At 38.0% G+C, this 23,240-nt stretch overlaps 1 protein-coding gene and 1 non-coding gene across 4 annotated transcripts in view; one reads left to right on the top strand and one right to left on the bottom strand.

The window, feature by feature from the left end:
• The window catches only part of LOC125237236 (heterogeneous nuclear ribonucleoprotein L), a 688,519-nt gene that overhangs the window by 123,879 nt on the left and 541,400 nt on the right, over nt 1-23,240 (bottom strand). For all 3 annotated transcript variants that reach the window (XM_048144251.1, XM_048144250.1, XM_048144252.1), the window contains exon 3: nt 9,075-9,160. In XM_048144251.1, the coding sequence (XP_048000208.1) occupies nt 9,075-9,160 (86 nt within the window). The remainder of the gene's footprint in view (nt 1-9,074; nt 9,161-23,240) is intronic.
• Nucleotides 22,919-22,992, top strand: Trnat-agu. The gene has a single exon. It is a non-coding gene; the product is annotated as a tRNA-Thr (tRNA).

Raw genomic sequence — 23,240 nt, 5'->3', positions numbered from 1 at the left:
AAAAAAATGCTAATTGTATATTACGAAAATTACATAAAATAATGAATAAATACAAACACTTGGTTTTAATTTTGTTTACAACAATAATTAATACTTCTGCATATCATAACGGTGGTCCAGTACATCGTGTTTTTTTTATCGACATCGACCAAAGTGTGTGTCCTCGCACTATTAAGCTGTCAACGCATTTTTGCTCTCGCCGGCCGGGGTATGCTCATCACACAAATAAATGCCCTTACCGGGATTCGAACCCAGGACCGCGGCTAAGCAGTCAGGGTCACTACCGACTGAGCCAGACCGGTCGTCAAAAACAAAGCTCAGCAGCAGCTTCAGCTCAATTTATACCGGACCATGTCAAACTCGCAATACGCACGCGGTGTGAACAGCACCGTACATTTGCATGGATCTGTTTTGTTTATTTTTAACCGCTGTGACTCACGCGTCGTTTGTTTACGATATTGCCTGGGAACGAACTATTCAGTCAAACGATATACGACTTTATGGTGAACGTGTTAAAATTTATTAGTGAATAATTTAATGTATTAGGTAGGCTTCTTGAAATTGTTAGACAATTATAGTAATTCGATTGAAAGACACCATTTTATGTTTCGCTCCATAGACGTTTCGGTATAATTATAGTAATTATGCATTCTTAAAATGATAAAGGGCCTAAAAACCTCTCTACACTAAATCTCTCTTATTATTAGACCTAATTTCTATAATTCGGTAGAGTACAGTATAGACCCTAGAGAAGACCTTAAGCTACCATCCCCACTCATAAGACGCATGTCTTGCGGCACGCAACGGACGTCACGCCACGCAGCCTGAATGTAATTCAAAAAACGTCTTCTCAGTACATTTTGTATAGGAAGCGTAAGACGCGCCCAAGGCGGGGAGACACGCGACGCCTAAGTGGGGACGCTGCCTTGCTCATCATTCATTGACGATGACGACGTTCGCATCCCCATTACATTTAACATATTGTATCTTGACGGGAATTCGCGTCTTCGGCAATTAATGGGCTAAAATTCACCTAGTGCACACCTCGGACATTGGCGAGCAAATATATGAAAGAGGCGCGTTCCTATTACACAGCCAAAGCTCGTGTAGGTGAACGCGTACTATGCTTGTATGAGTGAAATATGACAGGTCGACTGTTCGCGTTTTTGACAGGCGGTAACTGTGAGGTAACCGAGAGGCGGCACTTTCAGCGGGGAGCGCACTGAGAGAAAATACAACCAGTTTTCATGTTCGTTCAACAAGTTTTTTGGTTACAATAGCGCCTACGTGCTCTTTGGTTCAAACAACAAGCTACTTGTCATTTGAATCGGCAATATATTTTAATCAACAAGTCGATTTTATAAAAACAACCTGACACATCAGCAATTCCCGTCAACTTTGTACAATGACACGTCAGCAAATTTTAATTGATCCTATTTTGTTACCAACATTTAGTAATATAATTCGACTTTCGTAAGATATATACAGGATAATTGTTATAATTAAGAAAATATAGATACTAGAGAACCTTAATGACGAAATAAAACTTAATAAAATCTCAATTCATCAACAAAATCTTGGTAACAAAATAGGAATTAATAAAAACAAATTTAACTTTTCCCTTAATTTTTGTACAAACTTTTCGAGAACTGCTGACATATTGTTTTAAACATACGTTTGGCTGATTCAAACGGATAAACCGCAACAAGTCGAACTTGTTAAATTCACAATGCAAATTTCTCTCAGTGCGGGAGTGACCATACTGTACGATAGTACTCTTTATCATACTGTGCCTTGTGTGTTAAAGGAAGTGCCGACTCTATGCATTTCAATTGTTTTATTTGTCACCCTCTTAGCATACACCTTTGTATCTGTATCCACCGAATACCGCATAACCCTGTTAACCCACACACACACATCACACACACACTCACACATCGCAGACAAGCTTCCCGTCTCAAAGGAGCATCTAACATCGTTACATAGATTGGAACCGGTGATGCGATCCTTTTAAAGAGACAAGGTTCTAAGTTATATGATATAGATACGTAGTTGGTACCTTTTCGCTTTAAGGGGTGCGGAGGAAGTTTAGAATGGAAACTACTTAGGAGTCTAGAGTGAAGTAAGACTTTTTTTCTTGAAGTTGATTTTGGACGAAGAATTTAATTCTATTTTTGAACTTAGTTTATTTCTGCACTGAAATGCATTTTAAATCCAAGATGATTGTGAGGTGGTTTCATTTTTATTTTATCGAATAATAATATGGCTTCATAGATCAAATACTTTGCATTTTCAAAAAAGAAGGTTAAATTCTTAGTATTAAATATGATTAAAAATGATGACTATTGATGAATATTTATGCTATAGATTAACCCCCTTATTCATAAACGTTCACTAAAGTTATCAAGCCGATAAAGTTTGTTTGTCTCTTTCCGAAGCATTGGTGTGATAGAAAGGGACAAACGAACTTTATCGGCTTCATAAATTTAGTGAAAGTTTATAAATAACGGGGTAAGTTTTTATTTTTTATTTTTACCTTCATCCGGTATACAGTTATACTTTTAAATCCATTCAAAGGAACCTAACCCTTTAGGGGACATAAAACTTAAGTAACAAATAAATAATACATATCTAACTCTAAAAATAACAATAAAAAACAACTTAAAATTAAATTAAAAACTAAACTAAAATACGTCTAAATATGGCCCCCGCGGCATGGTGCCAAAGATGCTGGCAGCATCCCTCGCTGAATAGCAATGCTAATGCGTTGCGAGAGAAAGCTGCCAGCTCTCTGGTCACCGGTAGTTTCTTTGAGCTTTGCGCTAAGCTCTATAAAGACCTCATGGGCGCTTGGACCCCATGACCCTTTAGTGATAAAATCTCATTTACCTGTCTTCGCCATCTTTAAACAATACCATTCTATTTAAAGTTTAAATAGAGCAAGACAACAGCTCGTTAGAGAGAGGTGTTAAAAGTTTTACACCTTTATCGACTGTATCCGTTAGTGATGTGGCTGTGTCGATAGATTTACGATCTTTTTTTAAATTCTCGAGTATCGACACGAACCTTATAGGGTTTTACGGTACTCTGTTGTATGAACAAATGTAAGGTTTTTGATATAAAATAATTAAAAAAAAAAACATTTCTGAAGCGGCTGAAGTACATACATACATAAATACATACATACAATCACGCCTGTTTCCCAAAGGGGTTTGCAGAGATCACGGCTGAAGTATGCTTGACAAACGACTGTTTTTTTATTTATTTATTATAATTGGGCTTACTCTTGGCCACAGACTAGCCTAGGCAAAGACGTGGCCTACGATGGATATTATATCGTGGCCTACGATGGAGTGAGCTCGCCCAGATATGCCTATCCACTCTTGATTTGAAGATTGCCGGGTTATATGATCTGTCCTTATAATTTGAATATTACAAGTTCAATAAAGTAAGTATTACGGTTTTTTTTGGCGCACTCAAAATGCAATGGTTGCATTTGCACCTAATTTTTAAATAGTTTATTTGAGAGACAACATGGAAATGGGTTAATATAATATATGTATAGAAAAAAAATCGGCTACGAGTGTCACAGAAAATCTGTTTGTCGGTTTAATTCAAACAAAAATACTTCAAGTTTAGGACTACTGATGTCCTGCAGGGCTAAGATATTGGCTGTCTATCATTTGTCATGTCATTTGTTCTACAAAATATCTTAGTGTGAAAGTGACGCATAATATGTCAAGTGACAAATACACGACCGACGATGATGTATCATACATCCACTGGTGTACAATTCTTGTACATATTTCCAAGTTTATTTTCTACTTCTATTGAGATATAAAGGGTTCCAAATTCAAAACCAAAACATTTGCGTCTGTGTCTTAGGAGGGTGTCTCAGCAGAAGTTGCGTAAAATACGATTTATCGATATGTATCGATACATAATTTTCCCACCCTAACCTGAAACAGCATGCAAATATATACTCTAATTTACGACCTCACTAATAGAGAGTGACGCGTAAGTGTTTTTCATAATAAGGTACAGCGGGGCAAATCTCGACTGGAGGGTAATTGTAACTGATCCATTTTTTTCATTATTACACTATGATGTTGAGTTCTACATGTATCCACTGAACACGCCTACAATATGAAACCGGTGGACACTCTATTTAATAATGCAAACATTGTAAAACATGGAAAAAATGGACCAGTTACATTTGCCCCCCAGTCGAGATTTGCCCCGTTGTACCTTATTTAGAATTAAGTTGTTTATATAAGCGCTGGTAGCCTAGCGGTAAGTACGTGCGACTTTCGTTCCGGAGGTCGTGGGTTCGAACCCCGGCTCGCACCAATGAGTTTTTCGGAATTTATGTGCGAAATGTCATTCGATATTTGCCAGTCGCTTTTCGGTGAAGGAAAACATAGTGAGGAAACCGGACTAATTCCAATAAGGTCTAGTTTACCCTTCGGGTTGGAAGGTCAGGGCCATCTGCCAAGCCGCTTTCGTAAAAACTAGTGCCTACGCCAAATCTTGGTATTAGTTGTCATAGCGGACCCCAGGCTCCCATGAGCCGTGGCAAATGCCGGGATAACGCAAGGAGGATGATGATGATGATGAAGTTGTTTATATGGATCCTTCATTTGGTTTTTAGCACTTTTTACGTTCGTCTATAATAGTACATTACGATACAAGTGCGAAAAAAAGGAAGTTTGAAACGAGTGGCGATAAATTAAAACACGACCGAAGGGAGTGTTTTAAATCGACACGAGTTACGAATTTCCTTTTCGCACGTGTATCGTACGACGTTTTTCAGTACAGATGAGCCTCCGAAGTTTCGACCTGGCATATAATGAACCACTTCTCGCACTAGTGCGTAAAAAAAGCACCATCTGTACTGAAAAATATGTCATTGGCGTTGTTGAAAATTCTTTGGATGAGATTTTTGTGGTGCGTAATATGAGGCAAAGTCCAAGAAAATTTCATTTTAGATAAAATGTAGGTACTGTCAAAGAGGATCGAGTATTATAGAGAGTTACTGTCGAATCGCTTTCGTTTAACTATGTTACGACGTATAATTATATTCCTAGGGTTATAACTATATAACGGCTTTATCTATCTTACTGCGACATATATATATATACATATGTATTTGGTACTGTATAAGATTCTCATAAAACCTCGCATAAATTTAGATCAACTTTTAAAATGTTAAATTTTAACTCAAGATTTAAACAACACTAACAAGTAGTTACCAACTCTAACTGTCTCACTCATATATGTAAAACTTGTTGTTGTCACTTACAATTACCTACCTCCCCTATTTACCCTCACAACAAATTCTACTCCCCTTTATTCCCGTATTCAATTCTTGAAAAAAAAAAAAAAAAAAAAAAAAAAAAAAAAAAACATTTCAACACAAACGAATATCACCCTTCATTCTTGAACATTAAACGACAAATTCCTTTGAAATGCAAATTCTTTAAAAATGCAACAATACGTCTCGGAAGTCGGAATCCTTTTTAAACACGTCATAGTATTTTAAACTCACAGTACCTTTACTTAAGCTCTATAGTTTCCTAGAATAGAGATGCCGTCTTATAATCAAGGTATTATTAATATACACCCTGTTTTTAGGGTTCCGTAGTCAACTAGGAACCCTTATAGTTTCGCCATGGCTGTCTGTCCGTCCGTCCGTCCATCCGTCCGTCCGTCCGTCCGTCCGTCCGTCCGTCCGTCCGTCCGTCCGTCCGTCCGCGGATAATCTCAGTAACCGTTAGCACTAGAAAGCTGAAATTTGGTACCAATATGTATATCAATCACGCCGACAAAGTGCAAAAATAAAAAATGGAAAAAAATGTTTTATTAGGTACCCCCTACATGTAAAGTGGGGGATGATTTTTTTTCATTCCAACCCCAACGTGTGATATGTTGTTGGATAGGTATTTAAAAATGAATAAGGGTTTTCTAAGATCGTTTTTTGATAATATTAATATTTTCGGAAATAATAGCTCCTAAAGGAAAAAAAAGTGCGTCCCCCCCCTCTAACTTTTGAACCATATGTTTAAAAAATATGAAAAAAAACACAAAAGTAGAACTTTATAAATACTTTCTAGGAAAATTATTTTGAACTTGATAGGTTCAGTAGTTTTTGAGAAAAATACTGAAAACTACGGAACCCTACACTGAGCGTGGCCCGACACGCTCTTGGCCGGTTTTTTATTGAATTCCGTTAACTTTAAGGGAAGATTTTTTAGTTCAAATACAATCAATTTCTCTAAGAAACCAGCCTCTTAACTTTTACGGTTATCGAATTATTTAAAAAAATAATTTAATTACTGAACACGTGTGTGGCGGCATCCCTTACGACTTCCTAGTGTAATTTGTTTTTGACATGTGCCGTCAAACACTTGACAATGACTTTAATGTTATGATTAAGGTATGAAAACGATGAAAAATATGTATACACGACTGTACTTTATTACACGTTAAGGTTGTGGATATATATTATTGGCACTTTGTCCTCATCTACACCGTGTTTTTTTTTGTTTTCCGTTAAATTCGACACGTCGTTAGGTTCGTTATCAACCACCTCCCATCACTTTTAGTCAAATTCGCGAAAAAAAATTTTTCATCGTTTTCATAAATGAATTAATTAGTGTAAGAGACCCTTAAGAATAATATTCAAGTTAGTGTCAAGTGATTGACGGCACATGTCAAAACAAATAACATTAGGAAGTGGTAAAGGCACGTGTTTAGTAATTATTTTTATTTTTTTAATAACTCAATAACCGTAAGAGTTAAGACGCCAGTTTCTTAGATAAATTAATTGTATTTGATCTAAAGAACCTTCCCTTAAAGTTAACGGGATTCAATAAAAAACCGGCCAAGAGCGTGTCGGGCCACGCTCAGTGTAGGGTTCCGTAGTTTTTCGTATTTTTCTCAAAAACTACTGAACCTATCAAGTTCAAAACAATTTTCCTAGAAAGTCTTTATAAAGTTCTACTTTTGTGATTTTTTTCATATTTTTTAAACATATGGTTCAAAAGTTAGAGGGGGGGGGACGCGCTTTTTTTTCCTTTAGGAGCGATTATTTCCGAAAATATAAATATTATCAAAAATCGATCTTAGTAAACCCTTATTCATTTTTAAATACCTATCCAACAATATATCACACGTTGGGGTTGGAATGAAAAAAAATATCAGCCCCCACTTTATATGTAGGGGGGGTACCCTAATAAAACATTTTTTTCCATTTTTTATTTTTGCACTTTGTTGGCATGATTGATATACATATTGGTACCAAATTTCAGCTTTCTAGTGCTTACGGTTACTGAGATTATCCGCGGACGGACGGACGGACGGACGGACGGACGGACGGACGGACGGACGGACGGACAGACAGACATGGCGAAACTATAAGGGTTCCTAGTTGACTACGGAACCCTAAAAACAGGGTGTATATTTATTACCTTGACTTTACGAAGTATGGAGACGGTACGCGGTCCTAGGAAACCTGAGGTTTAGATTCATTTTGCATTGGCCTTCTCTAAAACTGCAATATTATGCATATAAACTACAATATTTTGGTGATCATTTCATATTCTGCAAATTTAACTTATTTTAATTATATTGATACCATTTTCTTTTACTTTTTTGACGATCACAATATAGATTCTTATAAATTGACATAAATGTAATTTGTACTGTAATCATGTTGTGAAATAAATATATCTAATCTAATCTAATCTATACTAAGTTTGACAAGATGTATAAAGGACTCAATGTCCATAAGTTTAAGCGAATATTCGGATTTATTTCGAATGAAGACTGTCTTTTTGAGAAAAGGATAGTTTGTGTCGTATTGTATATACTGTATTGTATCTTTACGACCGTCTGAAAAGCGGATAACTATAAAATCAGGAAACGTACGGGTCTTTGGTTCAAGATAAGTAAACCATTCAAAAGAAAATAATAAAACTTGGTATACTAGTCATTGGACCAAATGGAAAGGTCCTCTTGGAAAAAGAAACAGAGGGAAACAAAGAAAAAGATGGAATGACATCATAGTAACCGCAGGAAATAATTGGGAGCATATTGCGGAAAACAAAATCAAATGGAAGAAGATGGAGGAGGCTTTTACCATCAAGCCACCAATAAAAAAATAATATAGCAAAATAAATATGGGATGTGTGAGAACAAAGCTAAATAATAATAATAATACCTGCCTGCCTCGATAACACTGTATTACAATGTAATGGTAGGTGTCCCAAACTCTTAGCAATAGCCCAATCTTATTTCCATCCAAATCTAAACCATAGAACAGGTATCTTTCCGTTTTCTACAATAGTCCAATGCCTGCTGAAACCGGTTCACGGGTATCTATTCATGTACCCGTAAATGGGTTCCAGCAGGCGTTTTACATGACATCAAAGCTCTCCAAATGGCCTTTACGTGTTGGATCTGTATTCCCATGCACGCCTTATAAATGACCGGGCTCGAAAGACCCGAGAGTTTAAAACGGAGATACAAATAATAATACTAGTCATTGGCAGAGCAAGACATTTTTCAAACAATTTCCATTCATTCCTATTCCTTTTTCATGGCAAATTATTCGTGAAAAAAAAATAAACCTCTGCAGGTACCTCTACCATTCAACTTTAAATAAGCGACAACTAAACTAATCAATAAACGATTTTTCTGTACAATGCAACGCGATGCGTGGTTTATCAGCGGAATTAAATACTTGTTAAGTAAGTTATTCCATGAAATAAAACTATGGAAACGGATTAAATCGCGTATAATGAATTTAAAATTCATCCCGTCACCCGTTCACCCGTTGACCACGAACGCTGTAAAGAGTTCGAAACGTCGGGATGAATTTAAAATTTATTATACGCGATTTAATCCGTTTCCATAGTTTTATTTCATGAGTAACTATCGCGGTAACCGAAGACAATATTAAATTATTCCACTTCAAATCGTTAAAAGTCACGTGAAGTCAATCAAAGCGTGTCAGTTTCGCCGTCGATTATAACTACACAAGAGATTTATCTATAATCTATTGTAAAGGATATTCAACCATCGCCTGCACGCCGTTCTTCTTGAACACGACGATCCTCTGCACCTGCCCGTGCGGCGTGCTTATTGTGTGTATCACGTCCTGTAACAAACCAAACAACTTGTTTTAATAATATTACGAGTTGATAGAATGGGGAAGCAGGGGAAGGTCTTAAATAGGAATAGGAAGGGGGAGTGTCTTAAATAGGTAAATATATTTATATAAGTCCCTATTTTTTTTTCTATAACGTAGTCCAATAAAATCATGTTCTTTACATATCCCGCACCTTTTTTTGGTCTTCTCTGTTTGGCCTAAAGGTTGACTGGTAGAGAATGCCATGTAGCATTAAGTTCGCCTTTTGTAACTGTATATTTTTACTGTGCAATAAAGTTTAAATAAATAAATAAATAAATAAGGTCAGCATATATAGGGCAAATCGCCAAGTACCTTTGGTATGCTTAGGAGCAGATCTGCTCCATATGGTTTCAACTTATTTATTATAAGTATGGTGGCAATATGTAGAACAGTTTTTTGACAGCCGTATATGAAAGGTTAGAAGGAACTCAGTATATTGGCATCGGCCAGTTAAGTATAGTAAGAAATGGTCAGTATCAGAAATTTGTAAAACAATGAAGTCTAATATTTATCATAGGTTGAAAGAAATCATTTTCGGTATAGGGTGGCCGGTTTCTGGACGCTGGAGAATTACTCTAAATGTAACATAAGCTCATACATTCAATTTCATTATTTTTCAATCTGGCTGAAACTGTAAAGAAAATAAAATTAATGAAATTATATCGCAATAGGTACAGACCAGATGCCTATTTCTGAGTTGATAAGTAACATTGTTACTCAGCGTCAATATTTCCTTGTTTAACAAGCAATGAACGGCAAAGTGTCACTGTCGAGTCGGGGGACAATAAAATTGTCACAGTACAGTGTATATACTTAAATATGCGAGAATTTAAAGCTTCAATATGAATGGCAACATGGCAAATCTATTTAGTAAACTCAGTAACTTCTAACCGTTGATTCCTGTCACTAACTGCATAGAACAATTTGCTCAACCGACTATAACAGGCTGTCGCTTCGAATATTGAGAGTTTTGGCGTCTTGCTTAACTAAGACACTGAATACCGCCTTGGGGTATCTAAAGTTAAACTAAACAATAACTAAGATTAAGACGCTACCTGCCATTGTTGCCATCTTCAAATTAATTAATGTAATTAAATTTGCTTTTATTATAAAAAACCGGCCAAGAGCGTGTCGGGCCACGCTCAGTGTAGGGTTCCGTAGTTTTCAGTATTTTTCTCAAAAACTCTCTACTGAACCTATCAAGTTCAAAATAATTTTCCTAGAAAGTCTTTACAAAGTTCTACTTTTGTGATTTTTTTCATATTTTTTAAACATATGGTTCAAAAGTTAGAGGGGGGGGGGACGCACTTTTTTTTCCTTTAGGAGCGATTATTTCCGAAAATATTAATATTATCAAAAAACTATCTTAGGAAACCCTTATTCATTTTTGAATACCTATCCAACAATATATCACACGTTGGGGTTGGAATGAAAAAAAATATCAGCCCCCACTTTACATGTAGGGGGGGGGTACCCTAATAAAACATTTTTTTCCATTTTTTATTTTTGCACTTTGTTGGCGTGATTGATATACATATTGGTACCAAATTTCAGCTTTCTAGTGCTTACGGTTACTGAGATTATCCGCGGACGGACGGACGGACGGACGGACGGACGGACGGACGGACGGACGGACGGACGGACGGACGGACGGACGGACGGACAGACAGACATGGCGAAACTATAAGGGTTCCTAGTTGACTACGGAACCCTAAAAAACTAGCTTTTGCTCGCGGCTTAGATCGCGTTAAATTCGAAAATTGCGGAATACATGCTTCTACCCCCCTCCCACATTTTAGGGAAGTGGTGGGGGGTTAGAAAGAGAGAAAAAGTAACCTATGTCATCCATGCCATGCCATCAACTATCGCCACTTAAATAATCATGTCACTTCGTCGCTCCGTTTTGCCGTGAAAGACGAACAAACAAAGATACACATACTTTCCCATTTATAATATTAGTATGGATATTGAATCTCCTACAAAATATCCACAATAAGTTGCTTTTGATACCTATCAAGTATCAACTTCCTAAAAACAAAAATGCGAATGTGAAATTCAGTAGAAAGGCAGAAGAACTCTTTTCCCAATTCGAGAATCCCCGTCACACCGTTTCATTCACTCAACCTGCAGCGCTGCATCTGTATGCAACGCGGCGAGATTGCATCCAATTCGGACCTGTTCCGATCCTAGAACTGCTATGTTCTTCACTGAGTATAAATCTTTGACTCAGGCTAAAACCAGTATAAATTCTGCTGTATAACTACGAAATTCTTCCCTAAGAGGGAGCAATAGAAGGCATGGCGTTTATAAATACGCAGACTGAACGTGAACGCACGCGGCGAACGGAAGCCGCCGATAAGCGGCAGCCGCTGTCGATGAAAACAGATCCTTTCAATTCCATACATCATGATCATGCAGCGCGACGCACCGCTCGTCGTGCCCCACGCAGCCCCTGTTTTGAGAAGCAGGAACAAAATGTATCGACCTAAATGAATTTGTTTTGGACGGTTATATCGCGTGCGTCCAGGCCGCGGCATAACGGGTATATACGAGTAGGTATAAGCATTTCGCTGTCTGCATGCACCGTGAATGGAACAGTCAACGTCGATTGTTAGATGTTCGATTAGTCTTAGCAGAAAACATCGACGAGCGACGTTCCGTGACGTCAGCTATCGACCGTGCAAGAAGAGTTTTGGCAACAGCTGAACGTTCTCGATGACATTTTGGAATCTCTAGAACCAGCGGTTTGGGCGGTGCGTTGATTTAAGTCAGTCAGTCAGTCAGGACTTTGCCTTTTATACATCCATACTAATATTTTAAATGGGAAAGTGTGTGTGTCTGTTTGTTTGTCCGTCTTTCACGGCAAAACGGAGCGACGAATTGACGTGATTTTTTAAGGGATGGAGAATGACATAGGCTAATTTTTGTCTCTTTCTAACGCGAGCGAAGCCGCGGGCAAAAGCTAGTACATACATATATAGATTACAAGCCTTTGTCAGTGAGTCGTACCGAGTATTTATGAAGACCGTTCACTTGTACTATGCAAGCGATGAGAATGCTTTTCGTCTCGGCTTGAAACAATGCATGCCACCGAAAAAATGACTCCACATTGCGCCACAATCTAGACTGCATTTAAAACGCAACAAGGTAGATTTTACTGTGGCAGCACGTTTATTTGGGAAGTAAGGATTTTAAGGAGATTGCCAGCGTAGAATACTGTAGCGATGTAACAGGTAAAACAAAGATTCTATTTTTAAAGGATTTCTGTAAAGATGTAGCACATGAGACCATCGTATTTTCTCCGGGAGTTCCTATTTGTCATAAATTCATTCCAATAGTACTCTTTGTAGAATAACTCATTTACGTGAAAATATTTATGATAAAAAAATATTATGACTTACACTACATTTGTATAATAAGGACATACTTTTGTATTCGTACTTGATTTGCCTATCTCTGTCGATGCAATTTCGGTTTCTCTCGCTAATATCCTACGAAAATAGACCATAGATTTCTATAATATAAACTTTTTGGGGTGTCAGGAACCGTAGCCGAATGGCATTTCTGCGACGCGAAACGAAATCAAAACGCCGTAGAAAGGTAGTCTGACTCTGTCGCGCCAATACGCAAGAGCGTTATAGATCTGTAGCTACGAAAGAGATATTATCGTGAGCGTTTTTGAATTAAGCTACGCACACTGTACTAATAAACAACAGTTTCGGACATCTCAAAACAGCTCGGATAAGTATGTGCAAGGTGGTTTTGAATTAAGTATTCCCTTTTTTTTAATATTATGCTTTAATACAACATTTATTATGGGACCAATGCTGAAATATACAATAGTACATTACGATACATTAAATAATTTGAAATTAGAAAAAAGTTCCGGAAAAAGTGTTAGCCAACGTGGGGGAGGGCAGCACCATCGTCGAAACCAAGCCATCTGGCAGCGGGCTTGAAGCGGTGGCGAGTGCCTCGAATGCACATACTTGTAGCGCGTATTACTGCGACATTAATTCTCGCTCGAAGCCAGCCTAGGATGGTACTCAAGGAGCGATTCCAGCGTTCAGATATGCTTTCTGCCATATGTTTAATGAAGGAAGACATTTGCGGAGCAAAGGCACCGTCGACCGATGTTACGAGTGGGGTGAAAGTTGCATGTCGTAATTCACAGGCATTATTATATTTTCTATGTTTTTCATCTTCGGCTGATTTAAGGATGGAAGATACGGGTCTTGAGATATAAGAAGGAGCGTCGGTGTCAACAACACGGATGTCAAATAACGCCTTCCTCTGAGCATCCCATACCCCACGGCAAGAAAGGTCTGCACGTATGCCGCAGTCGTTTTCAGCTATTATTGGTTCTTTTGTTACATTGCCCCAAGCGTATTGGCAGAGTTCGCAGAATAGATCCCTTATCTCGTTATGACGCCGTGTGATAAGGCCGCCGGTTTTACAACAGAGTGCATGATCGATGTTGAAATGGTTGTTACCACAACCGTCGCACGTCTGTGGCATAGCGTTTGGTGATCTATGGTAACGTATTGAAAGTGCATCTCTGAACTCCAATGGGGATAGGTCGAAATGATCCTTCTTTGTGGGAATAACTGAAAGCCAATTTGAGGATTTTGTTTTCATTTTAGAAGCAATGGATCTTCCGATTGCTCTTTTCTTAGTGGTACTAAAGTTATTTAATGTACTTTCTAGAAGTTTATCATCAAGGGCTTCTTTTTCTCTGCGGCCCTCTTTGCGAGCATCATTTAGGGCAGTAACGTGGTCAGATAAAACAATCTGTTATTTGTCTATTAAAGCGGCTGTGAGAACCTTACATCCTTTGTTGGAAATTTCATAATTTAGGTTGGTGGCGTTAAATGGGTCAGAAATTGCTAATCCGCCTTTATTTACTGGTAAATAAAATAGATTAGCTTCTGTCGGGGTGACATTGCTTCCAAAGAGAGTTGGCAGAAACAGTGTTCGTAGTGCATATGTAACTGGTTCAAATAGTTTGTGGGAATTTTTCAGGACTCTTAGTATAAATGACCATTGAGACTGAATCGCTTTGGTAAGGGCAGTATAAGCAGCTTGCGGAGAGTTTTTACAAATTTCTGTAATTTTTTCTATGGTAGAGACGAATCTGTTCACATTATTTTGTATGAAGTCCTCTTTCCCTTCGCCTATGTAGCTTCCCAAGAAACGTGATCCAGTAACAATACTTAGGTTAGTGTCTCTGAAGATTTGGTGGGCTGATTGTTTGTCGGTTTCGGAAACTATGAGTATAGTTTTTTTAGCTTGCGGAAAGTATCCAAAGGATGGTCCTATGCTGTTAAGTTTGTCCCACCAGGTGCGTAGACTTCCCAGATCACCTTGGGCTGAAGAGTCATCGGCGTACCAGGTTTGTGTGGTTCCTTGCTGATCTTTAAGTTTGTTTATGATGGGAAGTGTTGCAAGGGCGTAGAGCGGCATGGCCAGTGGATCTCCCTGAGTTACTCCTTCTTGACTGTAAAGTCTCATGTCGGAATTGCGCATGACAAGTTCCGCATGACCATTATAGGTGTTATATAGAAAACGAGCACAGTGTGGCCAATGTATTCTAGCTTGCCATAGGGCTAGTTGTCTATTAACGGCGTTAAATGCATTATTGGCGTCGACGAGAAGCATTCCCCAGTTTGAACCGGGGCGGCAGTTAATATTGAAGAGGTCACTCATTGCATGTATTGCACCTTCGATACCGCTACTAAGACCGCTACATAGTTGTGACTGACCGCATGCCTCTGTTACTTCGGAACCGGTAGCTAAGATCATACATTTTGATAGTATACGTCTTAAGCACTCGCCAATGCCAATGGGCCTCACACCGGGGGATTTATCTAAGGCTATAAGGCGGCTCGACATTAGTGCTTGTATATGGTTCCAAGAGACATATTCATTGTTAAGTTTCATTGTTAATTGTGCTATGGAGTTTCTGAGATGTAGGCTTGCCTCACCGAATCTGAGGAGGAAATCCTTCCAGTTTTCGGAAGTGCTACCGGTTGGGCCACCGCCACCATGTAACTTTCTAGCGACTTGTTCTACATGGCTGCTAGTTATATCGACCTCTAGAAGTGGTGGCAGGTCAGTCACGCCGTTAGGAAGAGTGAATAACTCCGGATCGGGAATGGTATGGTGTGGATGTTTTTCTTTTAGAATATCACCGACTGTTTTACCGGTAGGATCTATTTCATCATGGGTATTCAGTATTTTGCTGGTATCTTTTGTTACTAGCCAGTTTACAGCATCACGTACTTTGCCCCTCAGGATTAGGCGTGTAAATTTTCGTGTGACGTCATCAATGTCATCATTATGCTTTTTACGATCGAATGAATTACGAAGGGTGTTGTCTGATTTGATTGATTCGGTTAATAGAGTATCATACAGTTCATCAGCCCAAAGTTTAAGACGTCGTTCTAATAATCGGCATATGTCTTTCGCTTGTTTGACATTCTTATCTCGTTGAAGCATGGTTACGATGAAGATTAGAACTCTCTCAGAGGGATATTGGTCATTGGTTAGCAGCTCTATTTCATCTGCGAGCGTATAATAATAATATGCTTTAATTGGGTGTATTTAATCGTTACGGTTGGTAAAGCTTTTAGAACTTATTTTCCACGGCGTAGTCTGGAAGTAGGTAGGTAATATGTCATATAAATTATGTACATATTAGGATAGATACCTATAGTAGATAGTGCAATAAATCACTTCGCATCCAAGCAAACACGACTAAAACGCAAAAAAAGCAAAAAACGGAACGCAATAGAAGAGTGCAATGTCAGACGCAAACGGCATTGCACGCCAGTGTACGATGGGATCCAATTCCAACAAGTGGCTCGGAGATATTGCCGATTGCCGGGTACACTGTGTGGCAGAAAAAAGTGTAGCCGCAATTTAACTTTTGGTTCTATGGCTGATAGTACTTATATAATGACCGCCATCTTTAAAAATTAAACAAAAAAACGGAACGCAATAGGAGCGTGTAATGTCAGACGCTAACGGCATTGCACGCCAGTGTACGATGGGATTCCAATTCCAACAAGTGGCTCGGCGATATTGCCGGGTACACTGCGTGGCAGAAAAAATGAAGGTGCAATTTAAAATACTAGTGAACATCACTCGTTCAGTATTCGTACGGAACAGGTATTTGTATACTCAGACTTATGAAGTAAGGACATAAAGGTGACTATTCTTAACTATTCCGTTTAAGTTAGTGCAAATCTAGCTTTGACGAAACCTACATAATATATACGCATTTTATCTATAATTTTATGAGTTAACTGGACGCTTTAATAGTTTAGATAAATGACTGTAGTTTGATATTTCTCAGTTAGATAATTAAATCAATTATGAATAATGTACCTACAATAAAATAACAAATACAATAACTTGTACACTTTTATGTGTCCTCCACTGCAATATCGACACCTCACCTCGATGCATGTCATTAGAATCTCGGTCCCATACGGCATGCGTATCGGAAGTACAAGTATAATTTAATACACTTGCTTTGTATATTGATATCCATACTTCCATACTAATATTATAAATGAAAAAGTTGAAAAAGTCTGTTTGTTTGTCCGTCTTTTACGGCAAAACGGAGCAACGAATTGACGTGATTTTTTAAGTGGAGATAGTTGAAGGAATGGAGAGTGACATAGGCTACTTTTTGTCTCTTTCTAACGCGAGCGAAGCCGCGGGTAAAAGCTAGTATTGTATAATTATTAAAGTTTTTCTCCAAACAATATAACTCGTTCTAGATTTCGAACTCCTATAGGCATTTCTATTTAAATAGGATCCTAAGTCCTTATAAGAGAATTATCGCAAATTTTACATAATCTTTTGTTTGCATTTTTTATTTCATTGAAAACATAACCAAATAAACTTTTCTTTTTCTTTTAATTGTAAGAGTTTGTAATTCTGACTAAGATTATTACAAACTCTATAGCAATGCTTTCTCCTGACTTATATTATACGTATTATATTCTAATCAGAAAGTCAGGGGTACAAAATCCTTCTGAAACAATATGACCTATGAAAAGAAAGAATATGCACCGCCGTAATTGACATTTTCATTTTACCAAATGTTGTAAACCTCAAAATTCTAAAAGCTCTAAAATAAAGTAGCATTTTCCATTCTTGTGTAAGTAGCAAAGAGGATTGAGTGTTATAGAGAGTCACTGTCAAAGTAAAATGTGTAATCACAGTGCATAGACTGCAGTCTCTCGACACTGGCTTAAAACTTTTGAACGTCAGATTTGACAATTTGGCCCATATTCTTAGCTTGATATAATTATGTTAAAATGTCAAATATGAATATTAGCGCCATCTAGCCGAGCGTCCCCCAAAGGTGTAACGACACCTTTGAGGTACGTTTTTTCTTAGACTTTATCCGTCTATACGGAGTTACATATTATGTCTTTGGTAACTAGATACTAGACCTAAGTTCGTCAAAGGCATGTAATCCATTGTAGGGGTTTTATATAAAAGATATCATACGCGTAGCCAAATAAAATGAGTTAGGATCTTTCTTAGTTGCAGCCAGTGCATTATATTAGTGTTCACCACGCCACCAAAAGAAAGGCTTTGGGACAACCAGTATAAATAAAATTGATTAACCCCCGACGCAAAAACGACGGGGTTGTTATAAGTTTGACGTGTGTGTCTGTCTGTCTGTCTGTCCGTCTGTTTGTTTGTCTGTGTGTGTGTCTGTCTGTGGCATCGTAGCTCCTGAACGGATGAACCGATTTAGATTTAGTTTTTTTTTTCGTTTGAAAGCTGAGTTAGTCGGGAGTGTTCTTAGCCATGTTTCATGAAAATCGGTCTACTACTCTACTATATCGGGGTTTTTATTTTTTGGGGTTTTTAAATTTATATTTTGTGGTTAGGTTAGTTTACTCGTAAGTGATTAGATAGATTAGATAGAACTGATAATACTAGTCTTGAGTAGCTGATATTATCAGCTACTCACCGACCTGATTTAAGGCTGATTTAGACGGTACAACATCTCGCATGCGAATGTCATTTCAATGTGGTCTGCAAATTTGATCGGCACCTGAATTGGATCTAATTAGTGCGCAATGTGTCTAAAATCTAAAATCGCATACCTTAGCGTTTTCGCACTGTATAAAAACAACCTAATTCTGATTATTGCTGTGATTCCCGGGAACATTCCCAAGGACTATAGTCGGGTTTCATCAGTATATGCACTCGGTATGTTAACAATAGCAGCAGTGGCTTTGTAGTGCATTGTAGGCTTGTGCCGTTTCGTTCGTTGATCGGAGCGCTCCGATCTCGTTCAATCGCTCCCACGAACTAGTTCGCTCTTTTAGGTCTTTTGCTCATTTAGTTCAGACAGACCAGTGACCACTGCGGTCGGAAAGATCAGAACGAATGGGACCAAATAGTGTCAAAATGATATGAATAGTCAACAGATAGTAACATTCCGGGCCGAAAGGTTATAAGTAACCGAAGTTTAATATGAAAACTTGACTTTTTTTTGTTGCTCTGCTAAGTAGCTCTCGCTCTCGGTCGGCGCAGTCACACACTCGTTCTTGATCCAAACCGCTCGCGTTCGCCGATCCTATACTGAACTAAATGAGCAAAGACCGATTCTCAGAGCACGGAAAGATTCAGTTCATTTCGGTCATTGATGGGATTTTATTCCTAAGGCCCTCCGCTCACGAGGCTACTCTCAAGCGACTTTCGTCTCATACGCGTATGATACGCGTCGCTCGTGAGTAGCCTGCATACAAATTAACGTCGCTCCGCACACGACGAGACGCGTCTACGACCCGTATGCTACCAGTCGCACGCGACTGTCATTGCTGGTCGCACGCTACTCGAGTCGCATGCACGTTGCAAACAAAAATGGCGGTGGATCAAAAGTTTAATATTCGATTTTTCCAAGAAGTGGAAAATTATCCGTGTTTGTATAATTATAAGCTGCCAGAATATATGAGAAAAGATGTGGTGGAAAAGGCGTGGAATGATATTGGCAAAAAAATGAATATGACAGGTCAGTATAGGTATTATATTTTGTTTTTATGAAATGAAGGGTTTATTTACCTACTATTATTACATTAACCTACTACAAACTATGAAGGGGTGAGTGATAAATAACGTCACGATTCAAAATTCATCGTGTTTCATCATCTTGTACGCACGAATGTTGCACTGCAAATGATAAAAATCGTCTCAGTTGCGTAGCACTGTGAGCGGAAACGAGTAGCATACCAGTATGCAACCATGAATTGCATTGCAATCGCGTCGCTTGAGAGTAGCCTCGTGAGCGGAGGGCCTAACAGTTCATAGTTCGTGAACGACACAAGCCTAGTGCATTGTGCAAATGTGCATGTTAAGAACATAAGAAGATTGCGGTCTGTTTAAAGGATTATAATACGTCTACTTTGTGAACAAATGCACGTTTTCATTTGCCGGCATTGAATTAAAGAGGTGTATGAGGCTTTAGCGGTGTCCACGTTTTTAACCCCCGACGCAAAAACGACGGGGTGTTACAAGTTTGACGTGTCTGGCTGTCTGTCTGTTTGTCTGTCAGTGTGTCTGTCTGTGGCATCGTAGCTCCTGAACGGATGAACCGATTTAGATTTAGTTTTGTATTGTTTGAAAGCTGAGTTAGTCGGGAGTGGTCTTAGCCATGTTTCATGAAAATCGGTCCACTATGTCGCGGTCGGGGGTTTTTTCAAAATTTTAATTTTTTGGTTAGGTTTTTGTAATGTTTTTGTGAGTCGGCTCTAAATATTTTTCGGTATATCATTGTTCTACTTGAGCCTTAAAGTTATACAGAATATAGATAATTTTCTACGAAAATGACACACATAAAATCATGCTTGTGTCCCATGAAAGGGCCACTCCTGGCAATTAAGGGGTTGAAAACTGAAAATTAATGAGGTAACACTTTCGTTTTCTTTCAACCCCTTTTTGCCAAGAGTGGCACTGAACTGAAACTTGAGTAGTTCATGTGCTCTGCCTACCCCTTTATGGGATACAGGCGTGATTGTATGTGTATGTGTATGTGATAAATAATTTATCCAAAGAGAATATTAACTCAGAAGAGTTAAGGGCATTTCAAACCGCCCGATTTGAATAATAATACCAATTCTCTCTCTAGGGAGCGAATTAAGCGCGAAACGCGACAAATATAACCGGCTCATTAATTACCCACATAAATTACCTCTTTGTTTTAGCGAGACTAGTAATAAAGAGTATCGGAACAGGGATTAAATACTTGCTGTTATAATACTTGTGAGTTCGGCGCTTAACATTCTACTTATCTGAAATAATAATTTTGCAGAGAACAATGTGTTAGTATAAACTAGGTACAATCAACCTATATTGGAGCCACTGTAGAAATATGTCATAGTGACGTTAAAAAGGCGGCAAATTTGAAAAATCGCGGGCTAGCAACACTGGTTTTGAAAAACGGTGGAAATTCGCGTGTCATTTGAATCTTATCTGTGGAAACCTCCACCCTACCAAAAAGAGAAATAACTAGCATATATCCGTCCCTTTTTAATACATTATCTAATTCGTAAGGAAGTAAAGGATGAGTATACGCGTTTCATATGCTTTTTTTATTAGGGAGGCATTCCAATGCTGCAGGCCCAACGAGCCCCTTGAAAAAAAATCTCTGTGGCTGTTCGACGTACTGTACATTGCTGGTTTTTGTTCGTTTCATAGGGATACCATACTTTAGTTTGATGTACATTGCTACTGCCAAAATTTGGTTGACAGGCTATAAATCAGATTGTAAGAAATCACTTACTGCTTGTCATTTTGACATGGTTGTAGAGTGGCCTAGGGTTCCAATTGGTTGACTGTACTTCTGTTTAGTGTCTACTAAGAATACAAGGAGATTTATAAAATTTAAGTTTTGTGTTTGTCAAAGACTTGTGTTTATCAATCCCGGAACAAGTACCTACAACTCGCTCGAAACAGGTAAAAAAATACCAAGTACAAAATACTCGTCACCAAGCAAAGGGAAATAAATAAAAATAGCGAGACAAGTGATTTATGCCGTCTGCGCCGGGTGCACTGTTACTTAGAAAAGGGTGTAACTCTACACTAATTCAAGTTTATTTGAAACTTTTTCCAAATAAAACGCTGTCAGCCGCAACTGGTCATTTGTTTTTTTTTTTTTTTACAAATGGATTAATTATCACTGGGGCTTTATTGATCTTAAACTGGTTTAAAAAAAATGGAATCATTAATTTAATAGTTATTTATGTGACTGGTGCATAATGAGAGGCATTAAAACCCGGGTGTTGTTAATAAAATAACACGAGTGTTTCAATGGCTCATTTTTTTAAATAGCTTAATAGTCAAAGGTGAGATGGCGGAAAGACCTGGACTCATTTTGTGGCGGCTGGCGAGAGCATGCACAGAACCGTGACGAGTGGCGGAAAACAGGGGAGGCCTTTGCCCAGCAGTGGGACACATTATAGGCTATAAAAAAAAAGTAAAATTTTAGTTGTGCAAAAAAAAAATCCTTGGCTGATTGAAACATCCTTTGTACGGATTGTATTAATTTTTAAAACTAAATCCATAACTCCCTTGGGATTAAAATAGCACATTATTCTTCAATACACGTAGATGCAATGAGACCTTCAAACAACAAATGTGAAGAAAAAATTACGAAGCACTAGCAAATACAGATTTCGTACTTTGTGCATTAACCCCATAAAATATATTTTTTATTGGTGACATATGACAGAAAAAAGTGTCAATTACATATGTTCCTTTATTGTACACATGTTCAAAATACGATTATTCGAAAATGTACGCTCAATTAGTACATCCTTTTGACCTGCAGCTGTCATACAAAAAGGGAATTCCCGGAACGGGACTTCATTCTTGGCGGCGTCCGAGAAAAGATCAAAGGGAACACGTTTACCACAATAATATGTGGGAATTTGGTGAAATATGGCTTAAATTTAAGGAGAATAATTAGTATTTAGTCGTCTCAGTATTGTCACACAACAGTCAGGTGCGTTTTCACATTATCCGATCCGATATCGGATGTAGGAAGGATTTCAAAGGCAAAAATCTCTGGATCGAAAGTCGCAAGGCCACCAGCGCTTCAAAGTATATGTTTATATTCAAAATATTCCAATATAATGGTAAATACATTCATCAACATAACCGAAGCCCTCTTTTGTGTCACGAATGTGTACAAAATACACAGAGCACATGTTCAAACTGGATTACCGTGTACTTAATCCTCTAATTGAATGTGACACATAATCCTTGGATTATCGGAAATCAATATGTTTAAAATGTACTAGTAAGCGCTGCTGAAAACTACAAACTCCATACAATTTGTGACACATTTCTGTCATTAGATTGAATCTGCTAGTGAGCCCGAGTAGATTATTTTATAGTATTCAATGGTAAAAAGATAAAACATTCAATATGACCTTAATAATAATATTGATTCTGCAAATATCGATAAGATAACATACGAGTGTAATGACCTCATAAAACAAAGTTTAATTCCTACAAAAAATGTGCCATACAACAGCGTCATATTTAATAATCGACTTATTATCATATCAGTAAACTAAACCAGATAACTGTCGTCAAGACACACACATACATTGTAACAAGACAATAATGTAAACATAACTGTGATGTAACTCGACTACAATAGGGACCGATCATTTCGTCGAGCGCGTCAACGGCGCCGTGGCTTAGTTGGTTAAAGCGCCTGTCTAGTAAACAGGAGATCACGAGTTCGAATCTCGTCGGGGCCTAGAGTTGGTAAACTTTTTGTATTTTTATTGAAAATGTTTATTGAAATAGTGCCAGCTTGTAAACATGTCTGCATGTAACTTTTTTGTCTTTGCAGTATTTTTAATTTATATTTTCTGTATGAAGAATCTTACTTAGGTGGTAATGGTAAAGTATACCTAGAATCTAGACACCAGACAACTAGGAAGCTGATTAGTGATCATGTATTAAAATGTAAAAAAAATACATAACTTTTCTATTCCGGTATGCT

This window comes from Leguminivora glycinivorella, chromosome 20 (genome assembly GCF_023078275.1).
Source record: "Leguminivora glycinivorella isolate SPB_JAAS2020 chromosome 20, LegGlyc_1.1, whole genome shotgun sequence".
NCBI classification, from domain to species: domain Eukaryota; kingdom Metazoa; phylum Arthropoda; class Insecta; order Lepidoptera; family Tortricidae; genus Leguminivora; species Leguminivora glycinivorella.
This window is presented reverse-complemented; position numbering and strand designations above follow the sequence as displayed.